The sequence below is a fragment of the Macrobrachium nipponense genome, chromosome 26 (genome assembly GCF_015104395.2).
Source record: "Macrobrachium nipponense isolate FS-2020 chromosome 26, ASM1510439v2, whole genome shotgun sequence".
Taxonomy (NCBI): domain Eukaryota; kingdom Metazoa; phylum Arthropoda; class Malacostraca; order Decapoda; family Palaemonidae; genus Macrobrachium; species Macrobrachium nipponense.
The window spans coordinates 2,937,338-2,959,047 of NC_087215.1; the positions used below are offsets into that span (position 1 = coordinate 2,937,338).

Below are 21,710 nucleotides of genomic sequence, written 5' to 3' on the forward strand. Positions count from 1 at the left end.
CAGTAGCATTACACTTGTAGAGATTCTTCTCTATTTTGCAAATAGCGGCTTTTTCCTCACTACTTAAACAGGCTAGTAGAGCGCCTATAGAGGCGCCTTACTAGCCGATTTTGGCCCTGTATTTGATCATGACCTCCATAGGCGCTCTACTAGCCTCTGTAAGTAGCACGGAAAAAGCCACTATTTGGAAAATAGAGAAGAATCTCTACAAGTGTTGTAACGCTGCTGAAGTAGCCATTACTTATTATAAAATAATAATAATAATTAGCCTCCTAGCTATCATGGTGGCGATGAATTGGTTTCCATTCCAAAAACAGTACCTGAATTCACCACCAGGGGAACTGTGCGCCTCCCCTATATGGTTCTCTGCAGCGTCTCTTTAAGACTCAAGCTGCATGCATCCCCTATCATTCCTTTTACTGTACCGCTGTTCATATTCTCTTTTGTCCATTTTTACACTTTTTCGTATTTACTCCTCGCATTTTCCCTTTCCACCTTCTGTAATGGGACTTCAAAGGTCCCAGCGCTTGGCCTTTGCAAAGCCTAAATTTTGCATTCCATTCCATTCCAACTGTTTACCTCTGCACCAAAACAATATACTATATGTATATAAGAATAATTGTCACATGACCGTGATTCATATAAATTATTCGAACTACAAATGTCCTTTAATATCTAATTCTCTCTGGCTCGGAATTGATATATTTTCATATATATATATATATTATATATATATATATATATATATATATATATATAATATATATATATTATATAATTCACATACAACATTTTTCCCTTAAAATATTAGATATTCACATAACCATTTAAACAACTTAAGACTCAGGGAATCACAATAGATAAGCGTGTATATATTTATATATATATATATATATATATATATATATATATATATATATATATATATATATATATATATATATATATGACTGGTAAAAATGTTCTGTTATAACAGAATTCCATCTAATAAAAGGAGCCCATAAAAACACCAAAATACAGATAGGGAAATACTATATTTCAGAGACTGCTGTCTCCCTCTTCAGGCAGATGAATGAGAAAAGTTACAGAAAAGGTGGTATTTATACCAAGAGGTCCATCCATAGGTAAGCCAATTTAGGTCACTCCCGCTGATAATCTTCCTTTAATCTTCTTAAGCGTCGTTTGAATGGCAGTTGCTGCTATAAATTATACATGACAAATTCCATTTTATTCTATGGTTATGTTCGTTTATATGGTTGAAAATAGGTGAGTTTTGTTGTCCATACCTAACTGACCGTTTGTGCTGTATTAATCTCTGGGGAAGTGATTTTCCTGTAAATCCGATGTAAGATTGGTCACAGTCCAGGCATGGGATTTCGTAAATGCCTGTATCCTTTGGGGGATGTCTTTTGTTGGATGTTAATCAGGAATTTGTCTCAGGTATTTGGGTAAGTAAATCCAAAAGGGTTAGATTTTCCGAGGGTCTGGGTCACTGTCTTAATCCTGTCCAGGTGTGGAATTTTAATTATAATTTTATTGTTGGGTGTGTCAGTTAGGTATGGACAACAGAACTCAGCTATTTTCAACCATATAAATGAACCTAACCATAGTATAATCTGGAATTTGTCACATATGATTTATAGCAGCAACTGCCGGTACAAGAGACAAATGATAGAATCGGCCTTGATTAAAGAGAGGCAGGTAATGAATATCTCAAAGGGAGCATGGGACTCAGATGTCATCGACCAGGTTTTCATTCAACTGACGCTTAAGAAGATTAAAGGAAGATTATCAGTGGGAGTGACCTAAATTGGCTTGGTATAAATACCACCTTTTCTGTAACTTTTCTGATTCATTTACCTGAAGACGGAGACAGCAGTCTCTGGAATATAGTATTTTTCTATCTGTATTTTGGTGTTTTTATGGGCTCCTTTTATTATATATATATATAATATAATTATATATGTTTATATATATATATATATATAATATATTATAATATATATATACATATATATCTATATATATATATATATATATATATATATTATATATATAATATATATAATATATAATGAAAAATATAGTATAATGAGATGCGAATAATTTTCAAAATTTATTTTTATTGATTCCTGATCGCTAACAAAGTTCAGAAACAAAATACATCCAGAAATTGAAGCCAACAAAATTTAGCATTGTCAGTTAAGTGTCTTGGAGACAGGCGATCATAAAATATTTATTCATAAAATAATGCGGACAAAATATATTACCTGGTTTATTTTAATATTTAACGAATAAAAATTTGCTATTTCTTCGAAAAATGTTTGAAGTGTAATGCATTTTTAAAGACCAAAAACATTAATACGATTTGGATTCAAGACAGCGTGACGTCATTTACAGTTGTAAACAAACCCCAGATTAAAGTCCTGGAGAATAAGAATAGACGTTTTTAAAACCAAACCAATAATGTGATTCAAATCAGCGTGACGTCACTTATTGCTGTAAGCAAGGTTGAGGTCTAGACGAAAAAAATGGACAATTTTAAAACCAAAAAATAATACGACCTTGATTCAAAACACCGTGACGTCATTTCCTGCCAAAGGAAGGTTAAGGTTTACAAGAAAATATGGACAATTTTAAAACCAAAACAATAATGTGACTTTAATTCAAATCAGCACGACGTCATTTCCTGCCAAAACAAGGTTAAGGTTTACAAGAAAATATGGACAATTTTAAAACCAAAACAATAATGTGACTTTGATTCAAATCAGCATGACGTCACTTAATGCTGTAAGCAAGGTTGAGGCCTAGAGGAAAAAATGGATAGTTTCAAAACTAAAACAATAACATGACCTTGATTCGAAAAAACGTGACGTCATTTCCTGCGTAAACAAGGTTAAGGTCTAGAACATAAAAAAAAAATGGACGATTTTCCAAACAAAAAACAACAAAATGATCTTGATTCGAAAAAACATGACGTCAATTCCTGCTGCAAACAAAGTTAAGGTCTAGAACAAAAAAAGGACGATTTTCAAAACAAAAAACAACAAAGTGACCTTGATTCGAAAAAACATGACGTCCCTTCCGGTCGCAAACAGACCCTAGACTGAGGTCTAGAAGAAAGAGGGACGATTTCCTAGAATGTTGTTCGCAGATCGATATTGGTTACAACCTGGAAGTCTTGCAGGGCATGGCAAAGGTTTCAAGATACCCCCTGTGGCACCTGTGGCACCTGTGACACCTGTGTGTGTGTGTGAGAGAGAGAGAGAGAGAGAGAGAGACATTTGAAATTAGAATTCTTATTTAGTTTACATTTCATTATCATTTAAGGCGAATATTGATTTTCAGTTTCGTATTTCATAAAGCTTGTAATTCAATATGGCCTAGATCTCTTCAGTATTTTTGACTTGGTTATGATTTAAGGTCCATTTCTTAATTAATCTGTAGAACTTAATTAATACTTCCAGTCGTTAATGGCAAAAAGACATTCTACAGAACCTAATTCCGTAGAGTGTTATTCCAAAGAATATGGTTTAATTATTTATAATCTCATTCTATACAGCCATATTCGTCTACGATAAATTTAAATCTGGAAATTTATTAGCAGAATGTATTGTCATTTATTCTAGGTAATAAAAAACATTCTACAGAACATAATTCTATAGAGTTATATTCTAAAGAATATTGTTTACTTATTCATAATCTCATTCTATACAGCCTTATTCGTCTACGATAAATTTAAATCTGGAAAATCATTAACAGAAGGTATTGTCATTTATTCTACGTAAATAGATGAAATATCTCTTACCAACTTCATTGACCGTTTTGCATTTTTCTCTTGGGGTTTGGAGAGGTTGGAAGTTTGGGTAGTTGATGATTTCTTCCTCTGTGATTTCCTGAAATGAATTTGGTTAAATTAGGAAACCTTTGTGTTTGTATATATATATATATATATATATATATATATATATATATATATATATATATATATATATACTTTGTCACTGACTTTATACAAGAAATTTCCTTCTGCCTTTATATATATATATATATATATATATATATATATATATATATATATATATATATATATATATATATATATGTAAGGCCTAGGGTTTTTTATTAATAATATATTATCCATACGTTCTCTGTGACCTATGGAATGTGGAGAACAGTGCAGGAGTGACGACCTGAGAGTAGCTGATCAATGAGATTCTAGGGGATGGCGTGAGATAAAAATGCTTAGTTCGTCGAGTCAATGTACGACAGTTTATGAACTCTTCTCAAAGTGCCTTTGTGAAACTAGATGCAGCTAGAACCGCGAGGCGCTATCGAACTGTGTGTTCGTATGTGCGTGTGTGCCCCTTCTGTTAAATAGGTTCATACCCAAGCCTATGGGAGGGATTTTGACAGAGGGCTTCGAGTCACAGGCAAAGATGCCGTGGCATTCGCCGGGGGAGTTTTTTGTGACATAGTGTTTAGTGTCCGGCTGCAATGGGTAAGTGTCAAAGTGGTTTTGCCCAAAGGGAGGCTTGTTTGATATCTTGTAAGATGTTCCATTTTATTAACTTTGTCTTTGAACTTGTGTGTGTACTTACCGGGATGTGTTCTGTATCTTTGAAACAGACGGATCTGGAAATGCCGGGGGATAAAGAGTTCCCGGAGGGGTGTGGACTTTCTTTGGTGACTTGACATTATACTGTTTTTTGAGTTAGTCTGTAAGACTGGATTACTTGATTAATTGGTTTATTTATTCTTGTTAATAAACGTTAGTGTTATGATGCAACTCTCTCATTTTCATTACCTGTTAGAATGGAGAGAAAGAGGTGGAGAGAGAGAGAGAGAGAGAGAGAGGCTGTGTATGTAATGGGGTGTGTGGGTCTGCCTTCCGTTTCGTGTCCACGCTTACCTTATGAATGACTGGGGGAAATTCCCCCATGTTATATATATATATATATATATATATATATATATTAATATATATATATATATATATATAATGTGTGTGTGTGTGTGTGTAAAAGCAAAAGCCACGAAGGAAAGCGTAACAATGGAGACTTTTAATTCCTTAAAGTAAGTACAATTCATTTCTGCTAATTAAAAATAATGACTAATTCAGGATATCTTGTTGTTAAAGAGTTCTGTACTGACAGTTCACATACAGTGACCTCATAAAGGTACTCACAGTTCTATCAAGACAGTCTAAGACTTATAGACAACTGTTGCCTTTAGACCACTTTTAGACCCTGAGTGGATCTAAAGGCGACTACTGACTGTCTAACAGAAACTGACAGAAATAGTCTGGCTAATTAGATCTCTGCCTCTTACCAGACTTCCACCGCGGACGTCCGTCTTCTGCTCACAGGTCTGGGCGTGGTCTCCTCTGATCACAGCCTCTTGAAACTTCTGGACGAAGTCTGCGTCTTTCCAGGTGTCTCTGGACGTGAGAATGTCGAAGAGGGTTTGGTTCTGGAATTCTGGAAGGAGAGGGGAGAGAGAGAGACGTCTCGTTAAGGTTAATTTTATCTCGGCTCGCTGGGTCTTGTGAGCGCAAGGATAGCAAGTGAAAATAATAAAATAATCTCAAGGCCTCCGAGAGTAGATCTGTCTTTCTGTCGTGGTCTAGGTACATAATGCTGTACGAGCCGCGGCTCAGGAAACTTTCAACCAAGGCGCTTTGGTGGCCTGTCCTGTAGCATTGCACGATTGTGGCTGACTTTAACCATAAATAAGATAAAATCTACTGAGGCTAGAGGGCTGCAATTGGATAGTTTTGAAGATCTGAGGGCGGACGGACAGACAAAGCTATCAAAATAGTTTTCTTTTCAGAGAACTAAATAAAAAAAAAATATAAACTATTAAGGACTTCTGGTTAGGATTCGTTAGTTTTGGCACGCAAATCCTTGTGAACGAAACTGATATAATAGTACATTATTGATATACTGTTACAATACCTACCAGTTCATGAAATGTAAGAGAGAGAGAGAGAGACAATACCTACCAGTTCATGAAATCGTATTTAAGATGCCACTAGAGAGAGAGAGAGAGAGAGAGAGAGAGAGAGAGAGAGAGAGAGAGAGAGGTGTGTGTGGTAAAGACATAAAGGGATATATTTATCCATTGCATAAATGTACACTGATAAGCAGATGTATTTCTGGTGATTGGTTCAGCTCATGAATTGTGAATTCTGGATCTTGAGGTAAAAAACAAATCGTATTTTTCTGATGATCTTTTACTAAATGAGAGATTTACTCTTTTTCTGTGACACATTCTTACACGGGGAGAGAGAGAGGAGAGAGAGAGAGAGAGAGAGAGAGAGAAGAGAGAGAATGGAATCTGGTACTGATGTACATGCACTCAAAGCCCAAATGTCCTTTCAAATAACCAACTATGTAAAATTCTATCAATTCAGAACTATCCCTTCATTAACGTTATAATTTTATGCCCATAGGTAGCCCAGACCCGAAGGAAAACAAAGAAGAAAAAGAGAAAGAGGAGGGAGTAAGAGGGAGGAAGAGGAGAAGAACGTCAGAAGGCCACAGACTTCTCCCAAAAATAACGAGAGAATCATGAAACAAAGAAGCAGCGAGAGAAATGAGGAGTTAGCAACCTGGAGAAAGAATAGTCACAGAGCCTGGTAATCCGAGGCTTAACGGAGCCCGAAGAACTCCTCAGACGGACCTGAAAGAAAGAAAGAAAAAAGAAAGGAAAAGGCAAGACTTACTCGAAGGAGATTTGACGACGACCAGACGGAATATCTCAGCTAGGTTTAACTTAATCGGATTGGAGGTGACGTTGCCGGATTTAAAGCCCTGGGCCAACTTAGTTTCGGAAGCTTCGTCTATACCGTACCTGCGGAGACACACAGGTAAGCTCCTTGATTAACTTTTACTTAACAGGGTCAGGTGTAGGTTTTGACATACTTATACCTAGGGAGACAGACAGTGAATTCTTTAATTTGATTTTACTTAAAAGGGTCAGGTGTAACCTTAGACATACTTACACCTTGGGGAGACACAGGTAAGTTCCTTGATTAGCTTTTACTTAACAGGGTCAGTTGTACCTTTTGACATACTTATACCTGTGGGAGACACAGCTAAATTCCTTAATTAGCTTTTACTTAGCAGGGTCAGGTGTAACTTTTAACACAGTTATTCATACTTAATTTACTTCGAGGCACAGGTAATTTTCTTAATTATCTTTCAATTAGACGTGACAGGTGTGCGTTTGACACACTTATTCAGAATGAAAGTATGTCATTCCGTTTCACTTACTTTGAAGTACAGGTAAGTGTCCTTAATTAGCTTTCATTTAAATGCATCAGGTGCATGTTTTTCACACTTACTCATACTTACATACTTAACGGTGGGGTTTTATTTATTTGTCACAGGTGTATGTTTTTCATACTTATCCATACTTAAGGGTGGGGTTCTCTTAACTTACTTTTCACAGGTGTAGGTTTTACACACTTACTCATACTTAAATACTGAAAGACAGTGTTCTCCTTACTTCCTTGTTTCAGGTTCAAATTTTTCACACTTATTCATACTAAAAGGCAGGGTCATCTTTACTTACTTGTCACAGGTATAACTTTTTCACACTTATCCATACTTAAAGGTATGTCTGTTCATTTTTTTCTATGGAGTTAAAGAAATATTACCTGGGACGAATTCTCTATACTTACTTGTCCACCGTGCCTGCTTGTCTGAAAGTAAAACGAATTATTGTTTGTTAGAATACAGATAGTAAATAATTTCAGATAGATAATCTATTTATTACTCTGAACAGTAATGCATATTACACCCTATTCATCCTAATCTTACGAATATAAAGTCGAATTGAATCTGAATAATCAGTAATGGAAATAATTTACATGAACTTGATAATAATCTGTCAGTCATTTTCATAGTTTAGTTCAAATTAGGTTTTCGAAACTGAAGGCAAATGGAAAACTAAAATATTCTACTACGAAGAACAATGGAAATCATAGACATTATATAACGTCTATGTAAAAAAGTATGTATGAAAGCGAGAATGTTACTTTCCTGAAGACAGTGAATTTGTAGTTGTTATTAGTTCTGATGATGATGACATCTAGAAAGGATTTTTAAAGCTATCTTGACATTTCAGTTAAACTCGGCATAGCAAGTAACTTATTTCTTAGAGCCCTGATAATTTGCTCCCCAGATATTCTTGATAAAGAACTTGAAACAATCAGAAATCAACTTATCTTGTTAAGATACCCCAAACACATAATAAAAAAAAGCCATGCATAAAGCAAAGAGCAATTTTTATAAACCCGCAGAAAACAAAGAAAAGAAAAAATATACAAACAAAAATCATAATCTCTCACATGAATAATTTACGAGAGATCACACAAACTTTAGGGCCTTCCAACACTTTCATCTTCACTTATCCGAATACACTGGGGAAATCCTTAATTAATGTTCAGTAGAAACCAGTTTCTAAAGACATAGGGGTTTATGTAATCCCCTGTAGGGATTGTGATAAAGTCATACTATGGATTCACAGGAAAATCTCTCTCGGAAAGATTATCTCAACATAAATGCTCAGATAGATATTGACAACATAGTTCGGCAATTTCCCATCATGTAAATAACACGAACCATACCATGGATTGTAACTCATCCCGAATTTTATACTAGAGCAGCTGTCGTTACAAATGTCAGATGATAGAATGAATCTTCACTGATAAAACAACAAGATAATAGGATCAACCTTTTCAATGGAACTTGGGGTTCTGACCATATAGACAATATCTTCCTTAAGGCAACGATGAAGCAGATTTAGACAATTAACAGAACCAATATGAACTGAGCGGTGACCCCAAGCATCACCTAAGGGCATATTTCCCACTATGTATTTTGCCAATGTAACTCCTGTCATTCACTACTTGAGAATGGTGGAAGTTAGTCCGCTGAAATATAGTCCTTAGCTTTAAACCAGAGTGTTTTAACGGCACCTTTTATACTTGAGATGTATCCTGTTTTAACTGAATAATTTGTTTACATATACATATACATGTATGTATGTATCCATCACCAAACACTTACGCCTGTTTTGGTGGATAGACCTCGCTTATACCGAGATTCTTGAAGACGTTGGCCCTGGAGGGACCAGACACACAGTAGCTTAAATTGACGCGTGGATAATAATAGAAGAATCCCAGACACATTTCTTCCTCTGTACCGATTCCTCCCTGGTCAGGAAATAGATATATTAATAAATAAATAGAGTTGTACCTAGAGTAGTAGACTATAGGAAACTCACGATACTTTGGCATTTTGTTATAAACTTCTGAATATCAGTTCCTCGCTGTTGTTTAGGGAATAACGAATATAATTAGAGAATTTTTCATTTCTCCCATAGGGCTCGCTCCTCCCCTGAAAATGTCTGACGTCTCCCCTACCCACGACCCTAATTCAAAAACCACAACAGTTTAATTAAACCTCAGTAAAACAGGGACCAACTCACGAATGTTGGAACACTTCGACTCCTGGAGTCCAGTCCACATTCAGTGATGAAGGAGTCTCCAGGATACACAGTCAGTTCCTTCTTCAGATTTCTTGCTTCTTGGAAGTTGAAGTCGTAGCTCAGATCTGAGGAGACAGTCAGGTCAGATTAGGTCGTGTGAGGTTAGATTGTTTTTGAGGAGGCCAAAGGTATGTTTCCTTAGGGTTTTCATATATTTCTGAGAGAAATTGGAATGAAATTCAGTTGGTTTAGATAAGAATATGGTTATGATGTTATAAGACTGAGAATAGGGTTTTTTCTGAAGTGCTTGAAATAGTAGGTGGATTTCCAGACGATAGGGGTTGTTGTGGTTTGGGGTTGGAGTAAAGTGGGAAGTTTGAATGGGGTTGGGTGGGATGGGGTTGGGTGGGATGGGGGGGGGGGGTTTGTATGCAAGAAAGTATTAAAATTCTTAAATTATTTTAGGGTTCGACAGTAATGTCTAAAATCTTTTTCTCATGTGGATTTTACCCTTGCAATGTTAGTTCCATATATATATATACATACATACACATATACATATTTGTGTGTATGTATGTATGTATGTATGTATGTATACACACACACACACACAAACTCTTTACCTTCACATACCAACGAGTCCCATAACTTTAGGTATCTCACTGCTACTGTTTATACCCCAAAACTCAGTCTTCAACTTAAAACCAGAAATATCGAAAACTCCAGAACCTTTACCTCTCTGGATAACTGGTAATTCCTTCCTACTTCGTATGTGTCTCACAGTCATGTTTCTGCCCAATAAGTGAGCGTGCAGGAAGCCGGCGAATATTTTGATGCCACTCCATGGGATGTTCTGGAACATATTGTGTATATGTAATTATGTATATATAAGTAAATAAAGGTAGAAGCCACGAAGGAAAGTGAAACAATGGAGTATGATGCAAGATTTTTCAACTCAAGGGTCCTTTAATGAGCAGACTCAAAGGAAAGTGAAACAATGGAGTATGCTGCGAGATCTTTCGTCTCAAGGCTCGTTTACTGAGCAGGCTGACATACATGAGAAACTGAGTCTGCTCAGTAAAGGACCCTTGAGTCGAAAGATCTCGAAGCATACTCCATTATTTCACTTTCCATTGTGGCTTCTACCTTTTATTTATATATTCATCATGTTCCAAACTTTCGTGATTCAGTTATACATGTATATATATGTATATGCATATATGTACATGTGTGATTATTTATTATATATATATATATATATATATATATATATTATATATATTATATATATATAATATAATAATTGAATAAATATTCTAGAATGATTTATAAAGAGTTTAAACAACCCGGTTATAGAACAAAATGTAAAAATAATGCATATGGGTGTCCATAAAGTCCCAGTACCATTACAAGCATTTATGGCTTGCATTGGTACTGAGACTTTATGGACACCCTGTAGAATAAACCCATGTATTTATATATACTATATATATATATATATATATATAATATATATATATATATATATATATATATATATATCAATCTACAAACGGCAGACACATCATCAACCCACGAATCAACGCACCAATTAGACCCAAATCGAGACTCCTTACCTCCTTCGTACAGTTACTACTGCAGATACCGACGCTCATCCACTCCCTCCCGGGGGGTACGATTTGGATGGGAGACACAGAGTGGCCCACTATTAGGATTCCGGCGTCGTTAGGCCGCAGGTTCTCCGTGTGGAAGATTCTGATACCTGAATTGTCCACTACACCTGGAAGTGTAGATGCAAGTCAGAGAGAGAGAGAGAGAGAGAGAGAGAGAGAGAGAGAGAGAGAGAGATGGCCTTGAAGCCATGATAAACTTTAGATATCATTTTTCCTGTTTGCAATGTAAGTACACACTTACACACACACACACACACAGACACACACACACACACATTTATATATATATATATATATATATATATATATATATATATATATATATATATATATAGAAAGAGAGAGAGAGAGAGAGAGAGAGAGAGAGAGGAGTGAATATACAAAGAGGGGAGAGAGAGGGAGAGAGGGTGAATAATGAAAGAGCTGAATACATATATCAAGAGAGAGAGAGAGAGAGAGAGAGATGTAAAGATAGACAGAGAGAGAGCGAGAGAGAGGGAGGGAGAGAGAGGTAAATCTTATAAAGATAGATAGAGAGAGAGAGAGAGAGAGAGAGCTAATGATGCAGACAGACACACCCACCTCTCTTAAGATTAGGATTGTCGTAGTGCAGTTCCATCATGAAGTAAGTGGATCCTCCATGCTGCTCCCCGAGTGGGTATCCCACGTGGTCTGGCGTAAAACCTCCTGGAATACCCCGAAATAAAATAATTAAACTCAAATGCATACCCTTGATTAACTTCCTCAACTTCCTAGTGCATTCATAATTCACTTTTCAATGTCGTACTTCTTATGTACCCCGTAGGGGCGTATAGTGCCGTCAGTGAACCTCACGCGATGCACTGTACGCATTACTAGAGGTTCTTTGCAGCGTCCCTTCTGATCCTAGCTGCAACCCCTGTGAATCTTTTTACTGTACCTCCATTCATATTATATTTCTTCCACCTTGCTATCCACCCTCTCCAAACGATTGTTTCATAGTGCAACTGCCCTGAGATTTGCTTCCTGTTCCTTTAAAACTTACCTACTCTCAATTTCCTCTCCAGCGCTGAATGACCTCAAAGGTCCCAGTGCGTGGCTTTTGGCTTAAACTCTATATTCCATTCCATTCCATTCCTACTTCTTATGTAGTAACAATAACTCATGTGTAAAATTTCCCAAACTTTCAAACCCCCAAATTCACTCATCTGAGCCAACGGCCCAGGCAATAATGGGAGTGGTACATTACTTCGAGGAGACGGGCATGTTTGCCCCGAAACTGGGTTCAAAGTCGTATGCCATCTGCACAAACACCCAAATTCACTTACCTTTTCCTCCTATGGCCCAGGCAATAATGGGAGTGGTACATTACTTCGAGGAGACGGGCATGTTTGCCCAGAAACTGGGTTCAAAGTCGTATGCCATCTGCACAAACACCCAAATTCACTTACCTTTTCCTCCTATGGCCCAGGCAATAATGGGAGTGGTACATTACTTCGAGGAGACGGGCATGTTTGCCCGAAACTGGGTTCAAAGTCGTTATGCCATCTGCACAAACCCCCAAATTCTCTTATTTTTCCTTTTCCTATGGCCCAGGCAATAATGGGAGTGGTACATTACTTCGAGGAGATGGGCATGTTTGCCCAGAAACTGGGTTCAAAGTCATATGCCATCTGCACAAACACCCAAATTCTCTTACCTTTTCCTCCTATGGCCCAGGCAATAATGGGAGTGGTACATTACTTCGAGGAGACGGGCATGTTTGCCCCAAAACTGGGTTCAAAGTCGTGTGCCATCTGCACAAACCCCCAAATTCACTTACCTTCTGAGCCAACGGCCCAGGTGACAATGGGAGTGGTACAATACTTCTAGGAGACGGGTATGTTTGCTCAGAAGCAATGGGTTCAAAGTCATGCCCTGAAGCAGTGAGTTCAAAGTCATATGCCATCTGTGCAAAACCCCAAATTCACTAACCTTCTGAGCCAATGGCCCAGGCGACAATGGGAGTAGTGCAGTACTTCCAGGAGACGGGCATGTTTGCCCCGAAGCACTGGGTACCTTTGACGTCTACCCACTTCTCAAAGTACTTCGCGCTCTCCGGGATGTAGCACTCATAAATCAAGATGTGGTGAACGTGCTGGATGTTGTCGCTGGCAATGAGTGGGACGTACTGTTGGAAAAGCCAGTAAGGAAGAGATATTTCGATGCTGGAGAACCTCTGGGCAATAGTCTTTTAGTAAATACACACACACAAACATACAGGGTGGGTATCATTATACCTAGTTTTTTTACATTCCGTTTTAGAGTTCAAATTTCGCCCGGGGCGTCAGGTTTTCTTCATGTGGTTCTTCATTTGCATCTCAGGCTTTTGTAGTTGAACGAGCGTATCAAAAGTGTGGTGAAAAAATATATAGGAACAATACACACACACAAACACACACACACACACACACACACACACACACACACACATATATATATATATATATATATATATATATATATATATATATGTATATATGTTTGTGGTTGTCACTAATCCTATGATAAAAACATGACAGAACTTACTCCAATGACGTGGGTTTTTCGAGGCAGAGGAGGAACCTTGAACATTTTGCACCAATAAAGTGTCTTCAAGTCATTCGGCAGCGTTATCTGGAAGTTAATGATAACCCTTATCCACTGGACACATCAGATTCAAATTTTCATTGGTTAAATCCTTTATTTTCATTACAGGTTTAAATCACGCACAACAGTGATATAGAGACTCAATTTATTTTCACTCATCAGGTATGTTACCAATTCTGCAAGAAGCTGAGACAAGAGGTCCTTGGATAATTATTGACTTACAAATTCAGCTACTGAGGACAGTAAGACTGTTGTGTATGTGCCCCGTGCCATATAAATCAGTGCTACTTTAAATGAAGGTGAGTGTTTGAATTCAGTTATTCATTTATATATTTTCCTATTTATTTATCAGTTATTTTATTTAACTTATTTTTTTCTAATGCTCAATCTTCAATTTCTATATTTCCAATTGGCTTCTATAATTTTTTTCCAAATGAAATCTACATTCTTTGGAAGCTTGAATTTCAGGTCAGTGACTGCTGTAGGCTTGTTCTATATGAACAGGGTTCATCTTCATAATAATAATAATAATAATAATAATAATAATAATAATAATAATAATAATAATAATAATAATAATATAATAATAATAATATAATAATAATAATAATGGTGATGAGATCTGACTTGAGTAAACTGAAAGAGATGGCAGAAAAAGGAAAGGCTAAGAAGCAAGAAAACAAGGGAGGAACTCAACGAGAAATACAAAGTACAAGAGAGGGGACTAAACAACACAATAGATGTAAAACAGAGGCTTAAGGCCAAAGCACATAAGATCCAACGGTACATGAACAGGAATAAGGGATACCAACTGAACAAACTATTCGGAAACCAACCAGAAAGACTATACAGCCAACTAAGAGGGGAAGACAACCACCCAGAAATTCCTGAAAGCCGAACCAAGTAAGAGACTCTGGGAAAACATATGGAGCAATATGGTATACACAACAAACATGCAACATGGCTCAGGAAGTCAAGGAAGAAGAAACAGGGAGAATAAAACAAAAGATTCACAGAGATCACGACAGACACAGTCAGACACCAACTAAAGAAAATGCCAAACTGGAAAGCCCCAGGTCCCGATGAAGTCCATGGATACTGGCTCAAAAACTTCAACGCCCTACACCCACGAATAGCAGAACAACTCCAGCATTGTATTCTCAAATCACCAAGCACCCAAATGGATGACCACAGGAAGAACATCCTTAGTACAAAAAGACAAGAGTAAGGGAAATATAGCCAGTAACTACAGGCCTATCACCTGCCTACCAATAATGTGGAAGTTACTAACAGGTATCATCAGTGAAAGGCTATACAACTACCTAGAGGAGACAAACACCATCCCCCACCAACAGAAAGGCTGCAGAAGAAAGTGTAGGGGCACAAAAGACCAGCTCCTGATAGACAAAATGGTAATGAAGAACAGTAGGAGAAGGAAAACCAACCTAAGCATGGCATGGATAGACTACAAGAAAGCCTTCGACATGATACCACACACATGGCTAATAGAATGCCTGAAAATATATGGGGCAGAGGAAAACTCCATCAGCTTCCTCAAAAATACAATGCGCAACTGGAATACAATACTTACAAGCTCTGGAATAAGACTAGCAGAGGTTAATATCAGGAGAGGGATCTTCCAGGGCGACTCACTGTCCCCACTACTCTTCGTAGTAGCCATGATTCCCATGACAAAAGTACTACAGAAGATGGATGCCGGGTACCAACTCAAGAAAAGAGGCAACAGAATCAACCATCTGATGTTCATGGACGACATCAAGCTGTATGGTAAGAGCATCAAGGAAATAGATACCCTAATCTAGACTGTAAGGATTGTATCTGGGGACATCAGGATGGAGTTTGGAATAGAAAAATGCGCCTTAGTCAACGTACAAAAAGGGAAAGTAACGAGAACTGAAGGGATAAAGCTACCAGATGGGAGCAACATCAAACACATAGATGAGACTGGATACAAATACCTGGGAATAATGGAAGGAGGGGATATAAAACACCAAGAGATGAAGGACACGATCAGGAAAGAATATATGCAGAGACTCAAGGCGATACTCAAGTCAAAACTCAATGCCGGAAATATGATAAAAGCCATAAACACATGGGCAGTGCCAGTAATCAGATACAGCGCAGGAATAGTGGAATGGACGAAGGCAGAACTCCGCAGCATAGATCAGAAAACCAGGAAACATATGACAATACACAAAGCACTACACCCAAGAGCAAATACGGACAGACTATACATAACACGAAAGGAAGGAGGGAGAGGACTACTAAGTATAGAGGACTGCGTCAACATCGAAAACAGAGCACTGGGGCAATATCTGAAAACCAGTGAAGACGAGTGGCTAAAGAATGCATGGGAAGAAGGACTAATAAAAGTAGACGAAGACCCAGAAATATACAGAGACAGGAGAAAGACAGACAGAACAGAGGACTGGCACAACAAACCATTGCACGGACAATACATGAGACAGACTAAAGAACTAGCCAGCGATGACAATTGGCAATGGCTACAGAGGGGAGAGCTAAAGAAGGAAACTGAAGGAATGATAACAGCGGCACAAGATCAGGCCCTAAGAACCAGATATGTTCAAAATACGATAGACGGAAATAACATCTCTCCCATATGTAGGAAGTGCAATACGAAAAATGAAACCATAAACCACATAGCAAGCGAATGCCCGGCACTTGCACAGAACCAGTACAAAAAGAGGCATGATTCAGTGGCAAAAGCCCTCCACTGGAGCCTGTGCAAGAAACATCAGCTACCTTGCAGTAATAAGTGGTACGAGCACCAACCTGAGGGAGTGATAGAAAACGATCAGGCAAAGATCCTCTGGGACTATGGTATCAGAACGGATAGGGTGATACGTGCAAACAGACCAGATGTGACGTTGATTGACAAAGTCAAGAAGAAAGTATCACTCATTGATGTCGCAATACCATGGGACACCAGAGTTGAAGAGAAAGAGAGGGAAAAAAATGGATAAGTATCAAGATCTGAAAATAGAAATAAGAAGGATATGGGATATGCCAGTGGAAATCGTACCCATAATCATAGGAGCACTAGGCACGATCCCAAGATCCCTGAAAAGGAATCTAGAAAAACTAGAGGCTGAAGTAGCTCCAGGACTCATGCAGAAGAGTGTGATCCTAGAAACGGCACACATAGTAAGAAAAGTGATGGACTCCTAAGGAGGCAGATGCAACCCGGAACCCCACACTATAAATACCACCCAGTCGAATTGGAGGACTGTGATAGAGCAAAAAAAAAAAAAAAAAAAAAGTAATAATAATAATAATAATAATAATAATATCCTTTGGAAGCTTGCATTTCAATTCAGTGGCTGCAGTAGCCCTGGTCCATATGAACAGGGCTTATCTTCAGAATAATAATAATAATAATAATAATAATAATAATAATAAATAATTAATAATAATAATAATAATAACAATAATAATAATGATTATAATAATAATCTCTGGAAGCTTGAATTTCAAGTCAATGGCCTCTGCAAGTCACGCAATTTGCAAATATCATACTTTGGTTAACTTCAAATTAAATCTGTTTTCAATCTTAAATTCATGAATGGATTCACATAAATGACAAGATCCTACTATGAAGAAAGATCGTAAATCAAGTGATTACAATTGAGAAGATCATATTTTAGTTAACTCCAGATAATATGACCTGCTTTTGTTCTTTTCAATTCTTGAATTAAATACCAAAAATGAAAAGATCCTCATGTTAGGAAACAAAAGTTCTGGCAAATCTCACATTAGGTGACCTCAGGTCCCACGTCTGGACGTCGCTGCCAAAGTTGGGCATCTGGAGGCGAGGCTCGTTCAAGAACAAGCTCTTGGTGCCCCTTTGGGTATGGTAACTAATGGCCATGGGGTCACCCTTCGATGGATCTGAGGTCCCGTAGGCCCAGATGATACGAGTCGTGTCCTCTTTCTGGGGAAATTCAGCCAAATGTTAAAGGCAAACAAGAGCTGTAATGGTCTGAACGATTAGCATCATTAATAAATGAATGGTTTCATGAGACATTAGAATTTATTATGAAGATTTGGTTACCTTAGCATTGGTTTGTAAGTTATATTTATTAACATTATTTTAGCTATAGATATGAAAGTAAGATTATGTAAATATCCTGTCATTGATTCAGGGCTGACATAGAATTTTGATAAGGATTAGTTAAAGGCTTTACTGACATTTTTGGATTTGAAACGGCTGGAGGACTTATGTATACTGTATTAAGTAACCATCTTCATCCAGAATGAATTGAATAATTTCAGTTATTCTAGTGACTTAGGGAAACATGGCTATAATTTTATTGTTTGGTGAGGCTGGTGCAAAACTCTATATTGCCTTTAATCATTTGAATACAAATTTAGCAGGAAACAACTGACTTCTTTCCATTAATTTAGACTTTTAGAATATGATTGGAATGTAGATTTATGTGGGAAGAGTCTCCAAATTAGAGGTAATCATGGAGAGGGTCGGCCAAAATGAAAGTATGGTGTATGAATTAAAGCTTCAAATCTAAGAAAAACAGTTAGAAATTGGCCAAACTAATCTAGAAATGATATCATGGGCCTTTAAAAGATTAACGTTAATGGGTTTAATTTTGCATAAGTCCACAATAATATATCAGTGGTAGAATATGATACTTTATAGAAATATATAAGAAGAAGGTTCGCAAGCTTTTTATATATTTTTATAAAGTCCACATTCTACCATTGATATATTATTGTGGACCTTATATAAAGTTACTCCTGTTCTCGGCATTGAGAGTTCTACACAGTGGGTTGAATGTTACTGAACAGTGTCTGAACTAGAGGTGCCATTATTCTCTGGGCTTCGTGGACAATTTTGAAGAACCGACCAACAATGTCAGACTAGGTGAGATATTACTCTATAGACGTTGCCTGGGATATATAAAAACAATTTTGAAGAAGGGTGGACTACATTACAACCTTATCAGTGACTAAAGAGCATCTACAGGCAGTCCACAGGTCCCGGGTTACATCAGATCTAGGCAGTCCCCGGGTTACATCAGGTTTGGGTTTAGTTGTTCCGGACTTAAGGCGCTTGCATCATGACACTGTTAACCTGCTTTACAGTGGTGTAACCCGGACTTATAAAGCTGTTGCTATTTATTCCCATTATAATTATGATGATTCGGGTTAAGGCAATTTTCAGCTTACAGCACCTTGCCGGAAACAGAACGCCCGCTGTAATGCGGGGACTACCTATATTAAAACTGACGTAAGCGTAATTCTCTGTAATCGAACTTACACTCAGATCCATATCCCCCTTGTTGTCACAAGTGATCCAAGGACGAGAGAACCTCAGAATGGTGTGAGTATCATTCTGCTGACCTGCCAGGAGTTTGACGTTCTGAGTATCGTCGACTTTCGGCACCTCATTGCCAGAGGCAGATCGATCCTGGAGGGAGAAATGTATTGATGAACGTTGTAGAAGAACTATTGATAAATGGCAGTGAGAAAGTAGGAAATAAACTGGAAAATGCATTGAGAAAGTAAGAAATACATTGATAAATGTTACAGAGGAAAGAATAAATACATTAATAAACGGCACTAGGAAAGTAAGAAATACACTGATAAATGGCATTGAGAAAGTAAGAAATACATAGATAAATGTTACAGACGAAGGAATAAATAAGTTGATAAATGGCTTTGATGAGGCGAGAAATAAACTGATAAATGCACTCAGAAAGTAAGAAATACATTGATAAATGTTACATAGGAAGGAATAAATACTTTGATAAATGGCATTGAGGAGACAAGAAATAAAATGATAGATGTCTGAGAAATTAAGAAATGCACTGTTTTCTTTGTGTTGAAGTCAATCTCCCTTCCAGTTTTGACATTAGGATTTTAGGTACTTCAGGACTGAGTTAGATAATGACTTTTGACCTTAGCAGAAAGATGTGACATACAAGTGGAAGGAACTTTTGAACTATTGAATTGTTGGAGATCATCTACTTTACAATTCACTTACTTTTAAGTAGACCTCTTTTGTTGTGTCATCCACCCCTCCAATGATGATGTCGGACCCTTTCATTCCACCGTTGGGTGAAAATCCTAAACCGACGTAGCCAGTTGTAGCCACCTGGAAAGTAGAGGGATTGCTATATACAGTTGACCCCATATTCGCGGATTTCTCTATGGGCCATATTTACCCATTATTCGCGGGGAATGAGCGTATTCGCGGTATTTTTCTATGAGAAATATCCACAAATTCCTGCTTTTTTAAAAATCAGTTTCATCATAAAAAGCACTTTTTGTGGTAAAGCAATTAAAAAGCCAGATATGAAAATTTTTAGTGCGTTTTTCTTGAATTTCAACTAAGAAAATAGGCAGTTTTAAGGATCTTTATAGAGGTTTCAACTATTCGTGGATTCTAGCTATTTGTAGGGGGGTATGTTATGCATCCCCGTGAATATGGGGGGAACACTGTATATATATATATATATATATATATATATATATATATATATATATATATATATATATATATATATATATATATATATATATATATGAAAAAATATCTAATTTCCACATCGATAAATCACTCAGCTAATAAATAGATACTCGTGGACGTCGAAGAACTGAAGCATAAATCTGTAAAGGCAACAAATTGAAAAACATTTTGCCGGAAGTCACGAAGCAAGATAATTGCGTTTTAATTCCCTGATAGTGATGTTTCTGAAGAATTCTATTTATTGCGACGTCCTGGTGCATTAAACCATTCCGGAATATCCTAAGGAAATATACTTTTCCTACAATTAAATTTTTCATCGAGCATGTTTTATACTCTTAATTTAAAATTATATCTTCTGGAAGGATCTAAAATTGTTTTTTGACATTTTAATCTTCATTTAGAATTTGTTTCGAAAGATTTTATATTTTCGAAATATTTTAGCTGCTTGTAATGCCTTGGAATTACTTAATGTAATATTATCCAGTTTAGTGATTCGTTGTACATTCACATTTTAGTGAGATCTGTCACTTTTAATTTATCAGTGGTAATACATACCGTTTTACAATCACCTTGTGATTCGTCTACCATTTTACCCAAGATATTAACGTCAGATCATGAATGCAACTTTGCATTTTCTGTAAATGAAGACGATTGTGACGACTTTGTCTGACCGTCCGCACTTTTTCTGTCGCACTTTCATTTGTCCGTAATTTTTTTCTGTCGCACTTTCATTTGTCCGTAATTTTTTCTGTCGCACTTTCATTTGTCCGTAATTTTTTCTGTCGCACTTTCATTTGTCCGTAATTTTTTCTGTCGCACTTTCATTTGTCCGTAATTTTTTCTGTCGCACATTCATTTGTCCGTAATTTTTTCTGTCGCACTTTCATTTGTCCGTAATTTTTTCTGTCCGTACTTTTTTTTTTGTCCGCACTTTTCTGGCCGCATTTTTTTTGTCCGCGCTTTTCTGTCCGCATTTTTTTTGTCCGCGCTTTTTTTCCCCGCACTTTTTTTCGGTCCGCCCTTTTTTCCGCACTACTACTGAGGGTAGAGGGTTACAAATTAGTATGTTGATCATAGACCCTCCAATCATCAAACATACCAAATTAATGTCCTCTACCCTCAGTAGTTTTTATTTGATTTAAGGTTAAAGTTAGCCATAATCCTACTCCTGGCACCGCTATAGGTACCAACAACACACGCTCCACCACCGGACCGTGGCTGAAAGTGTCATACAGCATTATACACTGTACAGAAAACTCGATCGCGCCGAAGAAACTTCGACGTATTTTTCACTCGTTTTCTGTGAAAACCGTCATGCGTAAAGAAAACGAATTTTGTCTTGAATATATCGTACGTCCTGAAACCGAAATATAACCTTCAGGAAATTCACGCCATTGCGGTGT

General features: G+C 37.2%; 1 protein-coding gene across 1 annotated transcript in view; it reads right to left on the reverse strand.

Annotated features, from left to right (window-relative positions):
- Positions 1 to 2,116: 2,116 nt before the first annotated feature.
- Positions 2,117 to 21,710, reverse strand: part of LOC135199975 (DBH-like monooxygenase protein 1) — a 21,839-nt gene continuing 2,245 nt past the window's right edge. Inside the window, exons 3-17 of the mRNA XM_064228167.1 lie at positions 19,822 to 19,932; positions 19,096 to 19,245; positions 17,572 to 17,751; positions 13,719 to 13,805; positions 13,125 to 13,320; positions 11,754 to 11,858; positions 11,115 to 11,278; positions 10,234 to 10,351; positions 9,499 to 9,623; positions 9,078 to 9,223; positions 7,688 to 7,708; positions 6,728 to 6,855; positions 5,332 to 5,480; positions 3,809 to 3,896; positions 2,117 to 3,241 (exon numbers count right to left, since the gene is read on the reverse strand). Coding sequence (XP_064084237.1) covers positions 3,114 to 3,241; positions 3,809 to 3,896; positions 5,332 to 5,480; positions 6,728 to 6,855; positions 7,688 to 7,708; positions 9,078 to 9,223; positions 9,499 to 9,623; positions 10,234 to 10,351; positions 11,115 to 11,278; positions 11,754 to 11,858; positions 13,125 to 13,320; positions 13,719 to 13,805; positions 17,572 to 17,751; positions 19,096 to 19,245; positions 19,822 to 19,932 — 1,896 coding nt within the window. The 3' untranslated portion in view covers positions 2,117 to 3,113. The remainder of the gene's footprint in view (positions 3,242 to 3,808; positions 3,897 to 5,331; positions 5,481 to 6,727; positions 6,856 to 7,687; positions 7,709 to 9,077; positions 9,224 to 9,498; positions 9,624 to 10,233; positions 10,352 to 11,114; positions 11,279 to 11,753; positions 11,859 to 13,124; positions 13,321 to 13,718; positions 13,806 to 17,571; positions 17,752 to 19,095; positions 19,246 to 19,821; positions 19,933 to 21,710) is intronic.